Source organism: Corvus moneduloides, chromosome 1 (genome assembly GCF_009650955.1).
Source record: "Corvus moneduloides isolate bCorMon1 chromosome 1, bCorMon1.pri, whole genome shotgun sequence".
Taxonomy (NCBI): Eukaryota; Metazoa; Chordata; class Aves; order Passeriformes; family Corvidae; genus Corvus; species Corvus moneduloides.
The window spans coordinates 111958668-111977871 of record NC_045476.1 but is presented as its reverse complement, the minus strand read 5'-3'; the positions used below and the strand labels follow the sequence as shown (position 1 = coordinate 111977871).

Here is a 19204-nt window from a genome sequence, read left to right as displayed (position 1 = left end):
ACAAATTAGAGCACACTTTCCTTCAGAAACCATTTATGTCTTTATCAGCACAGAAGAAATGAAATACAATCACAACATCAAACTTGTGAGAACAGAGCTACAATACAATGATGTTTGCTATTATTTCTTATGGGCACATTATGAAGGAGGATGATAGCATCTCTTCCCAAACTGAAAAGAAAATTTAATGATAAAAGCAATGGTTTAGGTCATGAAACCAATCCTCTCAATCTCAGGACAGTAAAGTTGCCGTTCCTATTTCTCTTCCTCCAGTTTAAATGAACGTCCTTTTAGCAGCACATTTCTGGCTTATAAATTTCTGATGTCACATGCTACCATGGCACAGACCCAAGAGGTTGTGCAGCTACCAAAGACATCAATCCCCAGCAGAGCAAGAAAGGAGTTCAAGTCAGGTAACCAAAACCAATGCAAAACTGCAAATGCTAGCTGGGTCCAGCTTGCAGGCCAGCAGGCTCAAGTTTGTGTGGGAAAAAGGGACAAAAGTGTGAGAGAGGTGACCACACTTCTACTGTGACATAGGTGCTATGCCCACCATGCTGAGGAACATTAACAGGCAGGACCTGATCACACCACGGTCTGAAATGCTGACTGCAGAATGGTTTATGTTGGAAAAGGCCTCCAAGACCACAGAGTCCAATTGTGAACCTACTGCAGCCAAAGCCACTGTTAAACCACATTCCTAAGTGCCACATCTACACACCTTAAAAATACGTCCGATCTAAACTAAGGATCTTAGCACACTTAATCTAGTTAATTAATGTATTAGTGCATTGTCTCTCAAAATACACTACCCAACACACCAGCTGATGCCAAGTGTCTGCCCTTAGTATTTACTTCCGCAGTGCACGGTGTATTTGCTACCTCTGTCTTAAAAGAGAGCAGGTAGATGATCAAGCATTTTATACCTTAATTTTACTTGGAGATACCAAGTCTAAAATAGTTAAGTCTTCTAGATAGACAAACGCTTTCTCCTCCTCCTCCCAACCCTTTTATTTATAGCTTTCTTTTTCCTTCAGGTTAAATAGGTTAGGAATAATTACATCATCTTCATGACCTGCACCACGTCAAACCATGAATTATTTCTGCTCTTTTCCACTCCATCTCTATTTTAGCACTTTACTTCTGTAATAGTGCAACAGGAATTATCAGGAAGCTTCAAATCCAATTTTCATGTACCAGAACCACCTTTCCTACCTCATGTTCTCAAGACTTTGCTTTCCTTTTCAATTCCTATCACAAGCACTGCAACAGCTCTCCCAAGTACAGCAAAGCACCTTTCTTCCAGAATATCCTCAATATTGCCACACTGCAGTGCAGAGGGACTATCAGGCATTTGCTCTGTTCCTTTAGTCTCTTCTATGCTCAGCAGAGAGACCTGGTAGATGCAGCAACACACAGTACTTACAAGCACCCCCTGGTGCCACCACCACGTTTCCCGCTGTTCAGCACCATGACTAAATCCAACCTTTCTGAGGTTTTTCCCTCCTCTACAGAGCTTCACCATATACTATCTTGGACCCAGCCAGGAAGTACTGGTGCAGCTGTGCCATGAGGCCATGTTGGGGGACAAGGACAACTATTCTGGGACCTTCTCCCTCCTGTCAGCAGCAAACATCTCCCTTGGCCGTGAGACACCACCACCATTATCCCAGCAGTGTTGGGCATGACAAGCATAGGTTCACAGTTCACTCTCACAGATTCAAAGCAACAGGGTGAGTGAAGTGTCCCATCCTGTTACCTGGAGGGTGACAACAAAAGCCACCTGTAGGACCTTCGTGGTCAATTTTAGCCTCAGCTCGAAATGAGGTGTTGGTTACCATGCAAAGGGCATTTGTGTGTGGTGCAGTGTTTGAGTTGATGACAGACCCAAAAAAAAAAAAAAAAAATACTGCCTTGCCCTTTTGGTCTGCAATTTTGAAAATACATTTTAATGGTACAGCAGTAGTTTAGATTTGGCCCAAATTTCATTATGTTTATAGTGACAAAACGATTTAAGGGAAACAGAGATATTTCCAACTTTTGTTTAGAAATTGAAGTGTAACCACAGCTTCTACATAGGTAACTACTAAACACAAAACACACAAAATATGTAGTGATCTACTGGATCACCGTAAGACCCAGACGCCTCAAGTGATACAAACATGTTTGCTTTCATTGTCCACTCTAGAAGTGTGAAATTAAGTAACATGGAAAAGGAAAGTGGATTTAACAATGTGGTATTTTAATTTTTTTTTAAATTCAACAGATAAAGAAATGTTGGTTTGTTTTTTTCTTTTCCTACAGAAAACAGCATTTAATAGTAAAAGAAATCCAGATGTCTACCCCAATGCCATCATCCCTTGTGGGGTTGAGAGACCAAGTTTACACCTATATGGGAAGTTTAAGGTTGCCAAGTACATCAGCATCTCAAAATCTAAAGGAAAAAAAAGGCAACAAAAGCAACAACAAGAAGTTATGAGCTGTCAAGAAAGTGTGTGTATGCATACGCACTTAAGCAACCCCTCCCCACAACTGCTGGCTGCCTTCCTTAGCCAAGTGAAATCAGCACAACCCAGCACTGAGAGGCTCCAGGGCTTGGCAGTGGTGCCCCATGCTCAGGGGGGTTTCACCACCCATATCCCATTTCAATGGCTGTCCTCTTCAGCCATTGCTCCTGGTCCTTTCCCCAACACTGCAGACACATGGCCAGCCCGGCACCCCATCGCCACAGCTCCCCATTTTCACATGGCCAAGGCACCATCTCGCCCCTCCCTCCTGGCACCAGATGTTTCCCATTAACTTTGTCTGCACTCAGCTCACAAGTGTCAACTGGAAAGCCCAGACCCCAAGTATTTTACAGATGAAACAACAACAGGCTCTTTGCCAATGACTCAGGCGTGGATCCCAGCCTCTGCTCCACACTTCTCAGGCAACTGGCAGAAAATAAGCCGAGAGCTGTCTGGGGATTTGTGTGGGAGACCTCCTCCACCTTGCAAGGGCAGGCAGCTCTGCAGCCCTCAGTGTAAGCAACGTGAGGGCAACACTCGCAACCCCACTGTGTCTTTGAGTAATGGCAAAGGTCTGCAACACCCCCATGCAGGCAGGGAGGGAGGGGCTGGTGGCTCAGGCATGCAGTCACACTCAGCCCAGCCATGATGCCCACCCCACCTGCCTCTTTCCTCATCAGTCTCAAAGTGCTGCAAAGTGCCACACTGCTCAGGGTAAAAGCCTGTTCAAGTGGCCTCAAATGTCCCTTTAAGGAAAGGGAAAAATCACAGCCAGACAAAACCCCACTGTAGTAATAACTAAACAGTCCTCAGACAGCTCAGGTTTTCCTCTCTGCAGGTTTGCTGTTGTGCCCGCTTGACTAAATATTCTGAGTTCCTGGAGTGTAGAAAGTAAATCTGTGTTCAGTCTTAAGTATTTAAAAAACTTTCTCAAACTGCTCCAGTTTCAAAAAAAAACCCAAAAAATTCTTATTGGTGCTTCTTGTCTCTGTTTCAGAGCAATTATTATCAGGGCACTGGAGACATGATAGAGTAACTATCAAATACTTTTCTATTCAAGTTAAAAATAGTTCAGAATGTGATATCCCTTTTAATAAAAAAAATAAAGTAGCATCTGACAGAGGGTTAAATATTACAAAAACTGAAATATTGAGAAAACAATAAAAATAAACATTGAAATATAACACGCTTCTTTAGAGAAGCATTACATATTGGAACATAGTCCTTTGACTGGATATTAATATCCAATACACATCTCAAAATTCATTACTTCTTAAAAGAACTCCACAATTAGTTTTCTAATTTTGATTTTATAGATGAACAGGCTGGTTTCCAACATGCCACATCAAACATTGTGAGAGTATATATAGGAACTAACCACAAAATATTCCAGGATCACATCATTGCCATGCTGGTTTAATTTCTTTTTATCCATGCGCTATTTTATAAAATAATTATTTTAGCTTCATGTGCACGTGTAAAACAGATGCAGTGTTTCATGTTGCCACTCCCATACTGACTGTAGTGGAAAAAGTCTCACTCTAGATAATCACAAGAGAAAGCAGTGCCTATCACAACTCCTCTTCTGTGTCCTTTATCCACACTGCAAGGGCGTTTAAGAAAAGGAACTGGAGACTAATCTTTAAATTAAACACTAGATGGAGCCCACTTCCCAAGACTGAAAAATGAAAGCTCTCCTTGCAGCAAACTCCTACAGCCTATTGCAATATCTGGTAATGCATAAACATGACAGGACTCAAACAGCTGCAAAGACTGTCCTTAATGCAAAAATATATACTGTCCATCAATTATATCTCTGCATAAAGGGACAGTCTTTAATACCAGGCAACTGCAAAGGAATTTTTATTCCTCTACAGATATATTAGTTTGGTGTACAACACCCACAATACTTGAAATAAATTAGGCACACGTGGACTTTTGTAATACCATATGACAAACATAACGCTGGGTTGAGAGAACTATGGCCAGGTCTGACATCTCTTCATTTTGACAATAAACTGTACTGATTCCGACTATATGAAAATTTTGCACACATAAATTAAAATTAAATAGGAAGAATCCTTTTTCAGTTGGCTCGAATCAGCTCTAGCAAGAAGGCTCATTTGTGACGTTTGCTAAAATGCCGCCTCTCTCAAATGAAACATACCACACACTCAACTAGAGATAAGTGAGCTTTGGTGTTAAAAATAGGAATGCAACAACACCAAACCTCGGTACAACTATTCTGGTGAGAAAGGAAAAGAAAAATATAGAACCAAGTTGCCAAGATCCAAACTGAGCAGCCTCACGGATCCCGGATAACTCCATTTATCGCAGGCTCCACCACAAACAACTGCCAGTTCTGCAGTATTTTGGCCCCACTCTGGACTGGTCTCCCAATGCAAAGGGCAGGCAGAAATTGCAGGCAGACAACCCTTGGCCCTTCCTTAGCTTGTGAAAGGACATGCTTGCAGGAACAGCTGGAAGCCAAGCAGACAATAAAGTTGTGCAAAGCCTCAGACCCACTCCCCAGCAATGCAATTCTGCTGACAGCCAGGCTATCACTGATTGCTTTAACCTTTGCTCAGTCCAGGCCACTGCCTTCACCTCACTCTTTTTCTAACAAACCCACGGTAATAGCTTCATCAAGGTTAAGATAAGCACAAAGGCAGTTATCTTTACCACTGAAAACTACCTTTTGCTCACAAACAGTTGTCCATCCTGCTCAAACAAAATTAACCACAGCAACCCAGCTTACCTTAGGGCATTTTATGAACTGGCTGGGAGGAGAGACAAAGGGAAGTTATTACCTACCACCAACACAGATCCTAATGGCTATTTCCAGAAGGGAAAATACAGTGTCTGTGATGATCAGTGGAAGTTTTCTTTTTCCCTAAAGGGCCCTACTCATTCCTTATTTCTGAGAAAGGCCTACATAGCACATTTTCTTTGTCCCACATCCTCATGGATGAAAGCTGGTCTTTGGGGTCTTGCAGATTACTGTTGGGATGCTCTCAAACCAAGCAAAGCTCTTCAAACGTGAGACCTGCTGCTAGGAGATCGTGGCTGTGCTCACCATCACGCTGACAAGTGACCGCTCGACCCCACAAAGAGCACGCACAGGACGATGATCACATCTGTTTGTCAGAGCTGGGGCTTGTGAGCAAACATACTGCAGCCATAAAAGCAATGGGCTTTGCAGCTGTAGCAAGCACACAGCCAGCTCAAACATTAATACTTCAGTCTGTGAATATCCTGGTTCAGTCCTATTACATTATGTTTGCCTTCCAGTATATCTAAACTGGACATGTATCTGCTCCCAGATGGGAAGATTGATTGGTGTCTTGGTTTTGGGTTTTTTTTGGGTTTTTTTTGACAGTGGGTAAGCACCTAATAGCAAGCACCTAACATTTCCTTTACAACGAAATCTGAAAATAATTAGCAATTGTTTGACACTTGATCTAAAACCATCTGGGAGAACACACCCATGTACTTCCACGAGCTTCTGGTTCAATAAAACAGGGACTTTATTAGCAGGAAGTGTATCTCACCAACCACACAAATTAAGTGTCAGCAAAAGGAGGAGACAATTGAAATACCAGCTACAGTTGTAGGTTTGACTAAATAGTAATGTTTAACTACTTCCTTATCACAGTCTTCCTATACAACTATAATTTAGGAACCTTTGCCACTGTAATTTTCCCTGCTTCATTTTCTTTACGGCTATGCTTTTATGTGTCAGAATAAATAGTTGTTCATCAGCACTATTATCCATGCAACAGCTGAAAATAACCAGCTACGTGAAAAAAACAGAGACGAACAAATACAAAGGTTTTGCATAAGTATAAAAGAAATTAAAAGAAAAGGCAAATTACCCAGTGTGGTATCTGATGCTGGAGGGAAAGTGGACACAAGGCCACTACAGTTACACAAATGTAACTCTGAAAACAGACACTGTGCAGACACATGGAGCAGCATGCCTACAAACAAGGTAAAGTTAAGCCTAAAATATAAAGCTTCCAGTTTCTCACAGCAATAATCCTGATGGCTTTCAGCCCCAGAACATGGAAGGGACAAAACTCTGGCCTTGCTGGGAGCTCACCCACTAAACCACATGCCATCGCAGCTGGGGCACGACTGACAAGAATGACAGCCCACTAAGTATGTGGGTGGAAGCAGATGGAATAGTGGTTAAAAAAGTGCAAAAATAAGCAAAAACTTTTTAAATCCCATTTGGAGCTACTAACTGTTGCTTTCCATATTCACCTGTGTTGCCTCCAAACACAAAGGAGAAAAGTCAATCTGCAAGTTAAACTAATGCCCTTCCAGGAGAAACAAAAATCAAGCAAAAAACCAAAACCAGAAATATAACAGAAGAACTGAGATTGGGTAAACACTTAAGTTCATTCAATTGCACATTCACAAAGCATATCCCACTTACAGCGCAATTTGTACATTTTCTGTTTACTTTCAAGTGTTTGCCAGACTAACTCCAATGTTGCAAGCCATCTTCCTGAAAGCACAGAGACAAACACACTTGGAGGGTTGTGTAAACCATTAGCAGTGCTTTGGTCCTCTGACCTATCCACACTCCTCTTTACAGATTCACCTCTTTCATCCTGCAAGGTTGTGTCAGTACCTTAACTGCTTCTTTCTTCTCTCCCTCTACAGAAGCACTGTTTAGGTTCACATAACCACCCATGAGCACCTACATCACCTTGGGGAGCTGGCTCACGTGCAGTCCGATCATCCCACAGATTTTCATCCACCTCCTATTTGCACTCCCACACAATTTTTGAAAGACTGCAAATAGCCACATATCAATCACTAAAAAAAAAAAAAACCAAAACCCACTAAACAAAAAACCCCTGAAAGACTGGAAATATTCTGCATGAAGAATTTACTTCTCCTGAAGTCTCCTCACACAAGGTAAGTGGTGTGTTAACCAATATAAACAAAAGTCAACTGATTATTTCCAAAATTTTAGAGACTAGTTATACAGCTACCATTGGCATAAAACAAACCGCATACAGCTTCTTCAGAAGCAGCAAGTGCCAGGTTTTAATTGCTTTGCTCAATTAAAAACCAAAAGCAATGAACGCTCATAGACAGCCCCAGACAGCCCTCCAGAATGAGCCTGCCCAGATGCTACATCCCTTTTCATCTTACAGCAGCCACCACCAGCTTGCTGTTACCACAACACCCTCCATGACCATGACACTTAATGATTCCAGCTTTACTCTTTTTCCCAGCATAAAAATCCCTCTAAATTCAAGTGGTTTTTAATGGATCACAAGATAATTCAGCTAGGAGGGACCCCACAAGGTCTCTGGTCCAGGCTTCTGCTCCGAGTAGGGCCAGCGGTGAGATCCAGCTCAGGGCTTTGTTCAGTCAGGTCCTGAAATCTCCCAAGGATGGAGACTGCACAGCCTCCCCAGGCAACCTGTGCCCCTATGCAGCTGTCTGTCCACAGACAGAAAACATTTTACCCTTGTAACCAGTGTGAACTTCTCTCATTTCAACTGGTATCCACTGTCTCTTGGCCTTCCACCACTGAGATGAGCTTGGAATGATGTCACTCTTTTAGTGAAAAGAAATCACTCCTTATACTTTCAGCTCTGCTATTTATCTGTTTATGCAAAGTACACTTTGCTCTGTGATTTAGATTGCTGTTTCAGATTTTAACTTTGCTAACAGCATTTGCCAAAAATTCAAATATAACCAAATCAGAGTGAAAGTGAAAAACAAATCCAAGAATAAAACTTGGGTGGAAATGCTCACCCATGTGATCACATCAAACTTTCCCTGATGTGCCATGGTGATGGCAGCACTTCAGCACTCATTACTGCATTTCCAGATATCGAAGAAGCATCTCTTTATATAGGTGCAACATGAGAGCCAATTATTCATGTAGATTACAAAATAGGCCAAAAAAGCAAGATACATGCTGGAGCAAAGCTATGAGGAATGCACTCTGCTAGTTTTCAGACTCAAAGAGTTTTGAGCCGTGTGTCCATCACAGTAAATATGCATTGCTTCCTGGGCCCAGAAGCTATTACTTTTTCAGGCTCCTCAAGGTTCCTTAGCACATCAAAGGACAACAATCCACAGCAGCAGTCACCTTACAGACCTTACTGCTACTCAGTTACCAAATCACCCAGTACCAGTCATGCAGAAGGCTTCGTAACTGCTCTCCTAAGCCATGCAGCTGAGGAGTAAGAGACATAACCAGAACTAAGAGAGGAGGTAAATGCAGCAGTGCAACACATGTTCATGCTGCCTGAAAGGTCATATGATATGTGATTAATGCCATTATCCTCCAGGACTCTGGAAATTGCCCTGAGCAACAGCTTTCCGGCATAAGCTATGGATCAATAAAAAGGATTAAGCAACAATACTTCAGAAATGCTCGAAAGCAAAATACCAGGTTTTATCTCAAATTTTCTCTAAATCTGTCCCTGATAAGAAACTCCTAAGTTTGAGGTCCATCTTTCGGTCTCCGGCTCTTTACACTAGCGCAAGAACGCAGGTGACACAAACTGTGCACACTCAAGAGACTGGAAAAAGAGGAGGAGAGGGAAAGAGAGCCAGTGTCAACCTTCCCCCTCCCCCCTGAAGGGGTGTGTACAGCTAAACCCAGCCACAATCTGTCAGCAAGTAGCCAGAGCCAGCCCTACGCTCACTCCCACACCTTACCGAGGATAGGGCCATCACCACACCAGGAACGCTCGCATCATTCTAGGAGAGGACAGACAGCCAACCCCACTCCCAAATCACATTTGTCTTGTCTCTCGAAACTTAAGGCTGTGCATAAACGAGGTTGTCACCACACAAGTGAGAGGTGAAGCAAGTTGTTTTCCCTAATTAAACCTATTAGTAGTAACGAGTCACTCCTGCTAGGTCTAAATAGCTCAGAGATAAATCCCAGGCTGCTAAGCTGCCAACCACCTCCCATCAGTGCTCAGAGGCAGCTTTTGTACTCCTCCAGACAACACTGGGTAAATACTACCACCTCCAACCATGCTCCTGGAGCAGATCTCCAAGTTGATAAATTCAAAGCAAATGTTTTCCGTGCAGCTGTCCAGTCACCTTTATTGACAATAAAGCCCAAAACGCCAAAACCTCCTCCTCGGGGAGCAACAGCAGATACACCAGATGAATATTCTGCAGGTTAGGTGCCTGCACACAAGGAAAGAGTATGACCATGACAAAGCTTTGTGCTTTTTTATTTTTAAAAAAAGAAACCTCACTAGAGACTACTTGGGATGGAAGACCTTTTCATGGAAAATTCGTTCACAATATTTAATGCAAACACACCATCAACACATCATCTCTTAAAAGTTCACACCACAGGCAACATCAGTATTAGGAGCAGTAAGGAGAATGACACAGTGCTTTTCTAAAAAAGCCATCCAATGAATTAATCATCTTCTGTCTGAACTATTTGCAGAAACAACTGAATAAGCCAGAAAAGAAAAATTAAAATGTTCTAAGCTGTTGCTTCACAGTATGTCTTACAGAAAAGTAATTTTAAAATTATTACAAAGGCAATAACACTCAATCTCATAACATGACACTATTTCAAATTAATCCTGTGCATGTTAATTCCTTCACCTTTGCCAGTGATAAAACAGAATAAGAAAAAAAAAAAAAAAAAAAAAACACTCCATCAAAAATAAGTTGAAATTCAGTAAGCTTTGCCTGTTGCTTTGACAAAACCAACACTGCAAACATGGCCTTAGCTTTCATCAAGCACAACTTCCAATACATAACATTCATCTTCTTTCTCCCAAGTAAGCTTTCACTTACTCCCAAGTAAGTGAAACTCATTTTGCAGACTCACCAAGATTATCCATATTCCAGGAGGCAGCCGTTCATCGTTTGCGAAGTCCATGGTTTCAGCACAGTCATAGCCATCAGTAGGAGAATGAAGGGAAAAAGAAGAAAAAAAAAAAACCTCTTGAGATTCAAAACACAACACCACTGCTTTCTGTAAAAGCAAAAAACCCCAAAAGTTTCAGGTAACTCATTAAATGGACTTAACAGAAACCACCCCCCCACCCTCCAATTTACTGTAAAAAGAAATAAAACCCCCCACAATATCAATGTTAATAAAAGAATAATAATTACAGTCTAATAAAGATCTGTCAAGACTGACCTCATAAGGAACATTTTGTGAGGGGGGAAAATGTATATTTAAGAAAAAACAAACCTTCTACTGCACCTCCCCCATCAGGCAGTAACAGGTGTGCAATATCACACATAGGAAAAGGTATATTATTTTCTCTTATTCTGCTGACATTTTAAAATCCTTGAAGAGGAGAGGTAACATTTGGCAAGGAAGTAAGGCAAAGCCACCACAGCAACTGCTCAGCTTCAGAATCCTCAGTCAAGGATGGGGGATTGGTAATTTATTCTTTGCAATTAAGGGGGCCTGCAGCTTGCCCCACAGCTGAACATCTACACTCTGTTACACATCTGCAAGCCGTCAAGAACACCCAAGCTGAAATAATTGTTTTTTTCAATTTGGACTTTGAACAGTGTCTGAGTGACCAAACCCAGTGTGTGTCACTTCTCTCCTACTAATAAAAACCCAAGAAAGAATTTTACAGCTTTCCCAGGCTCAGCATTGATTTCTTTTGGCAACTGTTCCAAAACAGTCGACCAATTTAGCGTTTGGGTTTGTTTTTTTTTTTTTGCTCTTCTGTTTGGTTGGGGTTTTTTCATTATTATTCCTTTGGAGAGGAAATGCTTCAAAGAGATCGGTACAAAATGCCAATTGCTGTGGGTTAACCTAAACAAACTGCATGTGTGTATGTAAGGGCAGACAAAGGCATGCTCTTCTTTTGACTAGAGAAATCAATTGCATGTGCAAGTTCAGGAAGTGCACAAGGTCCTGAGCACAGACAAGAAGGCGAGGAGAGTGCTGAAGCCTGCGACAAAAGGAAAGGAGGCAGTGAAGGAAATGCTGTCATCATCTCCCAGCAGCTCCGTGACCATCAGATTGATCACCAGGCCAAGGCTGACAAGATGCCAAAAGGCCAGAGGCCATTGCAAAGTCGCTTCCAACAGATTGGGATATATCTTCTCAGTTCACGTGTTTCGACCATCCAAATTCTCCAAACCAACTGTTCTCAGGAACAGTCATCCTCACAACTCAGTGCTCTTCTGCTGGGTCACAGCAAAGGGGCCTGAGGCCAGAGCAGCATTTTCGCCTCCAGAAATCTCAAGGCAACTCAGGAGAGCAGTGAGCCACCAGCACAGCCCCTGGTGTGGTTCCTACTTGATCCCTGCAGAAATCATGCCATATGAAGGCAAATTTATCTGTTAGAGTCAAAAAAGAAAACTAAACTGTCACAAGCAACTAATTTGCAGCTCCCCCCCACCCCATGGATAATGGCTTATGAGTTAGCTCCTCCTCAGCCTTCACGGCCCATTAATAAGACAGCACGAAAGGCTGCAGAAAAAGGAAGATGACTGCTCACATATTTACCACTTTGCTAGAAAACAACTTTTTTTTTTTGGTTGCTGTTTTTGTAGGAGTGTTTTTACAGTAGGAGCCTTTCCAGTACCTTCATGTGAAGAATATTGGAGAGGAAAGGGAAAAGAGATTGCAAAAGATTTGCCTTCATTTCTGATTTCTCTTGTCAGTCTTGTGGACCCCAGTCCTTCCCCAGAGCTGCAACCATGCACCATTACTGTCAGTGTGACTGTAGTTACAGATTGCCCTCAAGATATTACCTGTCTTTTACCTCTGCCAGGGAAGCTGAGATTCCTGGGAGAACATTTTTACTGGAGCAGATATGACTTCAAGGTACTCCCAAGGACTGCAAAGGCCAATGAGTCACCTGACTGAACACGGGACTTCATATTACTGAAAGTGAGATTTTGATGGTGGCATGGAGCAAGCTTAACATTAATGTTATCAGGATATGAGAGGTCACATGAAAGCAGATGTTGAGTAGGCGGGAATGGCGGGAAACGTGGCATGCAAAAACACAAGGAAGGAACAAAACAAAAATGTATGGATGACTCAGAACTGGCAGAATTCACGCAGGAGAGCTGCTGAACTGGTTTATTTAGAATGGGGAGGGGACAGGAGAGCAGCATGTCCATTGACAATACTGCAGATACATTTCTGAGTGAAAACAAGAGGTGGTTGTTGAAGTTTGACACGTTATAAGGGGCAGCTTTCCATCATCAGCTCAGAAGGTTTGTGGGGGAAAAGAAAATATCACGATATGCCGTAATGGGATGGATGAACCAATGAGATGTAAATTGCCTTGAGCATTGCAGCAGCATCCACTGCCTACACTACATGCCAATTTCTTGGGTCAGGGTGAGAAGAGATACATAAGAGCAAAACCACAGGGACATTCTGCATTTCCCCTGTTCCTCTTCACATACTATTTTTGCATGACACTGGTTATGAAACTGAAAACGTTGGTTCGGCTTCAGGCAGCAATTTTAGGGTCAATTGCTTCTTCACCAGACACTGAAATCACAATTTGTCAAGCATCAAATTAACTGTGAATGTTTTAGGGGACAGTGAACTTGAGTTATGCATTATTATTGAGTCCCCTTCCTCAAAAGCCTGTCTTGTAATCCCTCTTGATATGGCAGGAGTCTTTTTTTTTGCTAGAATCACACTTTAAGATGAACTCCGCAATTACACTACTTTCTTTTTGCTCCATCAAGTCATTCCTGACTGTTATGCACTCTTGAGAGTACAGATCTCAAGTGGTGGAATATACTTTCAAAACCATGTGAAGCATTTTATCCATTTATCACAAGAGTACATCAATATAGGTTTTCCAGCTGAAAGCATTTGACAGTTTCCTGAAAACTTTTATAGTTCAGCTTGGACTCATTCCTAACCCACAGACAGGGTAAAAGACTCATCTGGCACACCACAAAATAAGTAAGCAGTAAAGCCTTAATGAGGTTAGCTGTCCAACAAAGCCCCAAAAACCAGGGGTACGCATATTTCCCTAATTCTGACAGTACTATGCAGAATAACTACAAGCCTTGGTGCTGCAACTGATATCACTCTGTATCCAGCTGAATCAAACTGGTGTTCAAACAGCATTCCAGCCAATGCCCCAGCAGGCTAGGAAAGATGGACACTGGTGGAAATTGGAAAGCCATTGCTGGGAATAATGCCAGATTTGGATTTATTGTGTCACCTCCAGTAGCAATTCTAGGTCAGAATCAAGCTTTTAAATTTTACTCTTCTATGCAAACGTTCGACAGTGGATATGAGAAACATATTCTTTAAAATGGAAAAAAACCCAAGTCCAGCAATGTTCTGCAAGTTTTATAGATCTTCAGTTAATTTAAATGAGAAGTAATATTTCATATCCTGATGGGATGCTCATAAAACTTTCGGACATACATGGGTTAAGATGAAAAAAAGATTAAATCAGCAGTGCCATGAAGATTTTACATTTAAGTGATACATGACAAAGTTGAATTTGGTTTGTTGGGCCTCCGTTTCAGGTCTACCTCACCAGTCTGCTATCTTACCATTGAGGTGCTTGTGAAAGTTTACCACACCACGAGCCATGAGCTACACAGCTGAAAATTCCCACTTGCCTTCAGTAAAGCAAAGGCAGCATTAAATGTCAGCAGCATCAAAATTTCCCCTTTACCCCTGAAATACAAAGCCCAAGTGCTATTTGAGTGTCACCAAACACAAGCTATGCTAAGTCCTCAGAAGGTGAGAAACTTCAGGTCTTAGCAAGGTTTCCCAGGTTCACCTGAGAACACGTCTGTGGAAAAGTTGTACACCTGTATGCAAATAAACACATACATAAACATTGCATATGTATGTAAACACAAATGCAACATGCATATGTATAAATGATGTATAATTGATATAAAGTGGCTCATCACCCAGCAGGTGGCACTCATATCCTGAGCTCCCTAGCACTGCTCTACAGGAGGCACCATCTTCCTGAGAGGTAAGGACACCATGGGCACAGAATCACTCACCACCCTTTTGCAAGGCCTGATGTGTCAAGTCCAGCATCCGGGCCAAAATCCCATTTAGCTTACTGGCCAGGCACCCCCTCCATTAATTCCCTCAACAGCTGCAAGACTCCCCTTTGACTGCTGCTGATTCTCAAGTGCTCTTGCAGCCTTTCCAGAGGAGCAGCATTTTGGGGACTGAAAGGGTCCTGGAATATTTTCCATATAGAAGCATCACATTATGATGTCAAGAACAATGCAACTAAATGTAAAGCTTCCTTCAGACTTCACCACTTCTTTTCTCCATTTAACACACCCAACCAGATTTCAGTTAGCCCTACTAATAATTTGGGCTTTTGAAGATCTTATGAATGAGCAAATCAGAACTGGCAGAGGAAATGCTGTTTTCCTTTGATTAAAATTAAAGACTTGTTTTCACCCAAGACTTAAGTGTCACCATTGCACATACATTCTTAATACACCTCCTTCTTCATCTGAGTGGTGCTTCAACTTCAGCTGAGTGGGTTTGTTTTTAAAAAAATATTTTCCTTTCCAATTCAGTATTCCACCCATCTCCCTTCCCTCTTAAAAAAAATAAATAAAATCAGTTTAGAAGCATCAATTTGAAAACATCAGCTCTTCGTGGAGCAGTGCTGTTCCCCGTTAAGAGAATGCTTCGTGTCAGATTGAAAGATACCTTTCCAAGGTCATTTCATGTTCCAATGGGTTTGTTATGAAGTTGTGGAATGGCAGATAAGGTTGCATGAGATAGTAAAGTGCCTTCCTAAGCTAGTTCTGGGCAGTAATGTGCAACCAATATTTGAGCAAGGGACTTCAAGAAACTTCATATGCTGAAATAAATGCTGCTGCAGGAAGGACAGGAGTAGTACTGAGGTAGTGATAATTTGTTTCCCAATTGAAAAAGAAGCCAAAGAAAAGGCCATTTTCTGGACAAATTTGTGCGAACTGCACACGTTTGTGGACTTGGCAAACATTGGGTGCTTCTAGGAACATTAGGGAGTATCTCTTCAGCAAGTTAAAATACTCAACCCTGCATAATAATGAAGATTTGATGTTAAAAACTGGTCAATTCAGAATCAATAGTGATGCCTTCAAGTTACAAGAACAAGGATACAAGAGTAGCTCTCTATTAAGTACCAGGACTGATAATTTGCAAGGTTAGAAAAGGGAGGGGGAAATAAAAGTGCATATCTAAGAACAGTTCTTCGAAAATGTTGTAGTTGCAAGTGTGAGGGATGATGATCCAGTATTTTTAGACTGCTTCTAACAGATCCCAAAAATGGAGGAAACCATATAACAGTATCCTCTTAGCAAGCTTTTAATACTGCCTGAGCCTATCCCAAACTCTGAAAGAAGGTAAGCATCTGGCAGCACACTGAATTGCGTGCCACCATTTCAGCCATCATACTAGGGACTAAATCCTTCCCTGGAAATAACAGAGGAACAAACATGCAAACTCCAGAGAGAAGGGGGAAAAAGATCCTCCTCACAAATGGTTAGCTGCATCTTAACGTGGTTTAAAGCTTGACGAAGGATCACCCGTTTGGAATACAAAAATGCAAGTATTTGGCATCGAAACAGCCCTAGCAAAAGGGCTGGGGAGCCTGACAGGATGTTTTCTCAAGTCCCAAATGAGCATTTTGGGGGTCCAACAGCCTGACAAGAAAAAAATTAGAAAAATGGCCACCCAGCACTGAACTATGCACAAAATGCAGAGTTTCGGCGCTTCCAGTTCTGCATTGCACCCTGCGCTCCCAGCCCCCCGCATTCCCACAGGCTCCCGAACGCCCCCGGCTCCCCCATGGCGCTGTCCACTGCCAGGGAGCGGGGGGGCTACAGTCCCTCGGCGCTATCTGCAACCACCCCCAGGGCTCCATTACTACTACTTTTAATTTTCCTGCTACTATCACTTTTCTAATGAATTGCTGTTACTACAGAAATGTAAATGTCGCCAGCTGAGCAGTTCGGGTTTTTTTTTTAAACATCCGAAAAGGTAGAGAAAAGGGGGAGGGGAGGTGGGGAACACCTCATTAATCTCCACTATCAAACATTTTTAACGCTAAAGCCACACCGACCCCGCCGCCCGCAAAACCTTGCGGCTTCATCAGGACTGGCCCCAAGCCCCAAAAAGGAGCTTCAGCGCCCCATCAGCAGCGGCTGGGCTTACCAGCGGATGCTCCGCTGGCCGCGCTCCGGCTTGCGCAGCACGGCCCCTCCGCGCCCCCGCAACCCACCCCCGCCGCGCACCGCCCGTAACTTTGCGGGCGCCGCCGCGTCCCAGCGCCCAGGCGGATCTTCCGCGGGAGATGCTGCGTTCCGCGGAGGGCAGAAAGGCGGGAAGGGCAGCTGAGGGACAGGGTCCGGCAAGAGCCGTACCCCGCCTGCGGCACTCCCGCACCGCACCGCCTGGCGCCGCGCATCCCGCGCCGCACCGCGGGCAGCAAGTCCGCCCGACACCGGAGCGGGGGCAAACCCTGCCCGGGGACCCCCGAAACGACCCACGGCGGGGACGAGTGGGGTCACGGGACAGCCCGTACAGCCAAAAGGAAAAACGCGGAGAGGGGAATGGAAAGAGGCGAAGAGACGCCCCCGCGCCGCAGCCCTGCCGCCCCAGCCCTCCCTCCCCGCGCAGCGGCGCGGAGCGATGCGCAGCGGCAGCGCGCCCCGCGGGGGCAGCGCACGCCCCTCGGCCCTCCCCGCTGACCTCAAGCCAAGGACAGCTCGGCGGTCCCGCTGCGCATCGCGACCCGCGGGCCCCGCTGAACGCAGCCAGGCCAGGGCGGCAGCAAGGGCGGCCGGGGAAGCGAGGGGAGCGGGGGCTCCTCACCTGAGCCTGTCCCGGGAGGTGCTCTCTGCCGCCGCCGCGGGAGGGACGCGGCTCCTGCCTCTCTCCACAAAGAAGGCTGGCGCGGACAGCCCCGGCCCGGCGAAGTTACGTGCCGTCGCGGAGCCGGGCTCCCACCTGCAGCGCCCGTCAGAGTCCGGCAGCCGGCACGGCACGGCTCGGCACCGCACGGCACAGCTCGGCACGGCTCGGCACGGCTCGGCACCGCACGGCTCGGCCCGCCCCCCTCCTCCCCATTGGAGCCGCCGCCGCCCCGCCTCCGCCCGCCCGCCCGCCCGGAGCGCCCGCGGGGGCGGCGGTGGGCAGCGAGCTCCGGGACCCTCTTGCCCGCGGAGCTGGCGGCCGGGGCAGGTGAGGAGCTGTGCGAGGCATCAGCTCCTCTTGCCACCCCGCCACGGCCCTTGGTTTGTGGGGGGTTTTTTTGGCTGGTTTTTTTTTATTTTCTGGGGGAAAAAGGAAAATACTAAAAGCGAGTCTGTGAGGTTACTTTATGTCATTGTTTCGTGTTGTTAGGCTTATGAGGAGCCTGTTGCCTCAGCAGGCGCTGAGAGGCTTTGGTGGAGGCACTGCTACACGGTCCGAACCATCTAAACATGGTCACTAATGCCCCGAGCAGGCAGCGGCAGCTCAGGCAGGATGTCACAGGGTGAGTACTCCGTGACAGATCCAGGGAAACCACAAACTTCTGTGCAACAGCCAGAGGATAGGGCCGGTTGGGCTTCCCGAGCACTTCCTGAGCAATGCTGACTGCAAAAAACCTGAGCACCTCATTCTTTCATTGCTGCTTCCCTCAACAGCCCGCAGCAATTTCAAGGCTTTTTTGTGTTTTGTTTTTCTATCTAAATTATTGGTAGCCCCCTTCACAAGTGCACTCTAGACACGTAGAAGGACAGCATTTGGGAGGCGTGGGACAGAAACAAGAATCCAGCTGCACTGGTGGGGGTTTGAAAAAGCAGTTTCCAGATAGTGGAAATTCCCTCTTAGATTAGGGAGCAACCACTCCGAAATTCTGGGGAAGTGAGGTCGCAGTTCCTGGGAACACAGCTGTCTCAGGATGGGAAATTTTCAAACACATATGGGGATAATGGGAATGGCCATACAAAAGTGAGAATTTCCTGGACCAAAGCACAGCGGGGAAGAACCAGAACCACTCACAGCTGACTTGTCTTGGGCAAAATGGTAGGGAGGACAAAGGGAAGAGTGTTCCCAGACCAGGCGCTTTGGGTGTCATGCCTAAGTCATTAACACCAAGATTATACCTGGCCCTGCCAAGGTCTGTAAGTCACGCCGAGGCTGACTTATCCCCCGTGGGAGGCAGCCAGAATTGCTGCATTTAGAAAGCCTGCTGGCTACGCAGTGCCCAGCAAATCCCTCTGTTCGTCAGCAGGGAAGGCCGTCTCCCTTCCCGGAGGCAAGCGACAGGGCAGGGAGGGCTGTATCCCAAAGGCCACGGTGCAGGCGGCGGTAGGAAGGGCTGCGGCGTCCCTTGGCGTGCGGCCAGCAGCCCCTGCTGGCACCTCTGCCTGAAGTTTGCCCACAGTGCAAATAATTGCTGAGATCCATCACACGTAGTCTTAAGAGTTCAAAGGATACCCGTGGGGGAGAGCTCCTTGGGAGGCGGGGCACGGTGTGCCAGCTGCCAGTGGCAAAGGTTGAAGTTCCAATGGGGAAATTTTTGTTCAGCACATGAGATAATTTTCTGCGATAAGTTATGCTTAGGTCGGCTCAGTGAGAACATCCTGCTATTGAAGGGAGTTGTGTGGCAAGCAAATTTCCTGGGCGCCTGCATTTTTATTTATTTAATTTTTTTAGCTGTGGATCTATGTACAGCTATTGACTTTTACAGCTTTGCAAATTGATA

At 44.9% G+C, this 19204-nt stretch overlaps 1 protein-coding gene across 18 annotated transcripts in view; it reads right to left on the bottom strand.

Moving 5' to 3' along the window:
* The window catches only part of EPB41L3 (erythrocyte membrane protein band 4.1 like 3), a 143279-nt gene extending 125735 nt beyond the window's left edge, over positions 1-17544 (bottom strand). For 17 of the 18 annotated variants that reach the window (XM_032122528.1, XM_032122545.1, XM_032122573.1 and 14 more), the window contains exon 1: positions 10720-10786. In XM_032122528.1, coding sequence (XP_031978419.1) covers positions 10720-10771 — 52 coding nt within the window. In that variant the 5' untranslated portion in view covers positions 10772-10786. Of the gene's footprint in view, positions 1-10719; positions 10787-17325 lie in introns of those variants that run through there. The other variant, XM_032122447.1, reaches the window with a different exon arrangement.
* Positions 17545-19204: the final 1660 nt, after the last annotated feature.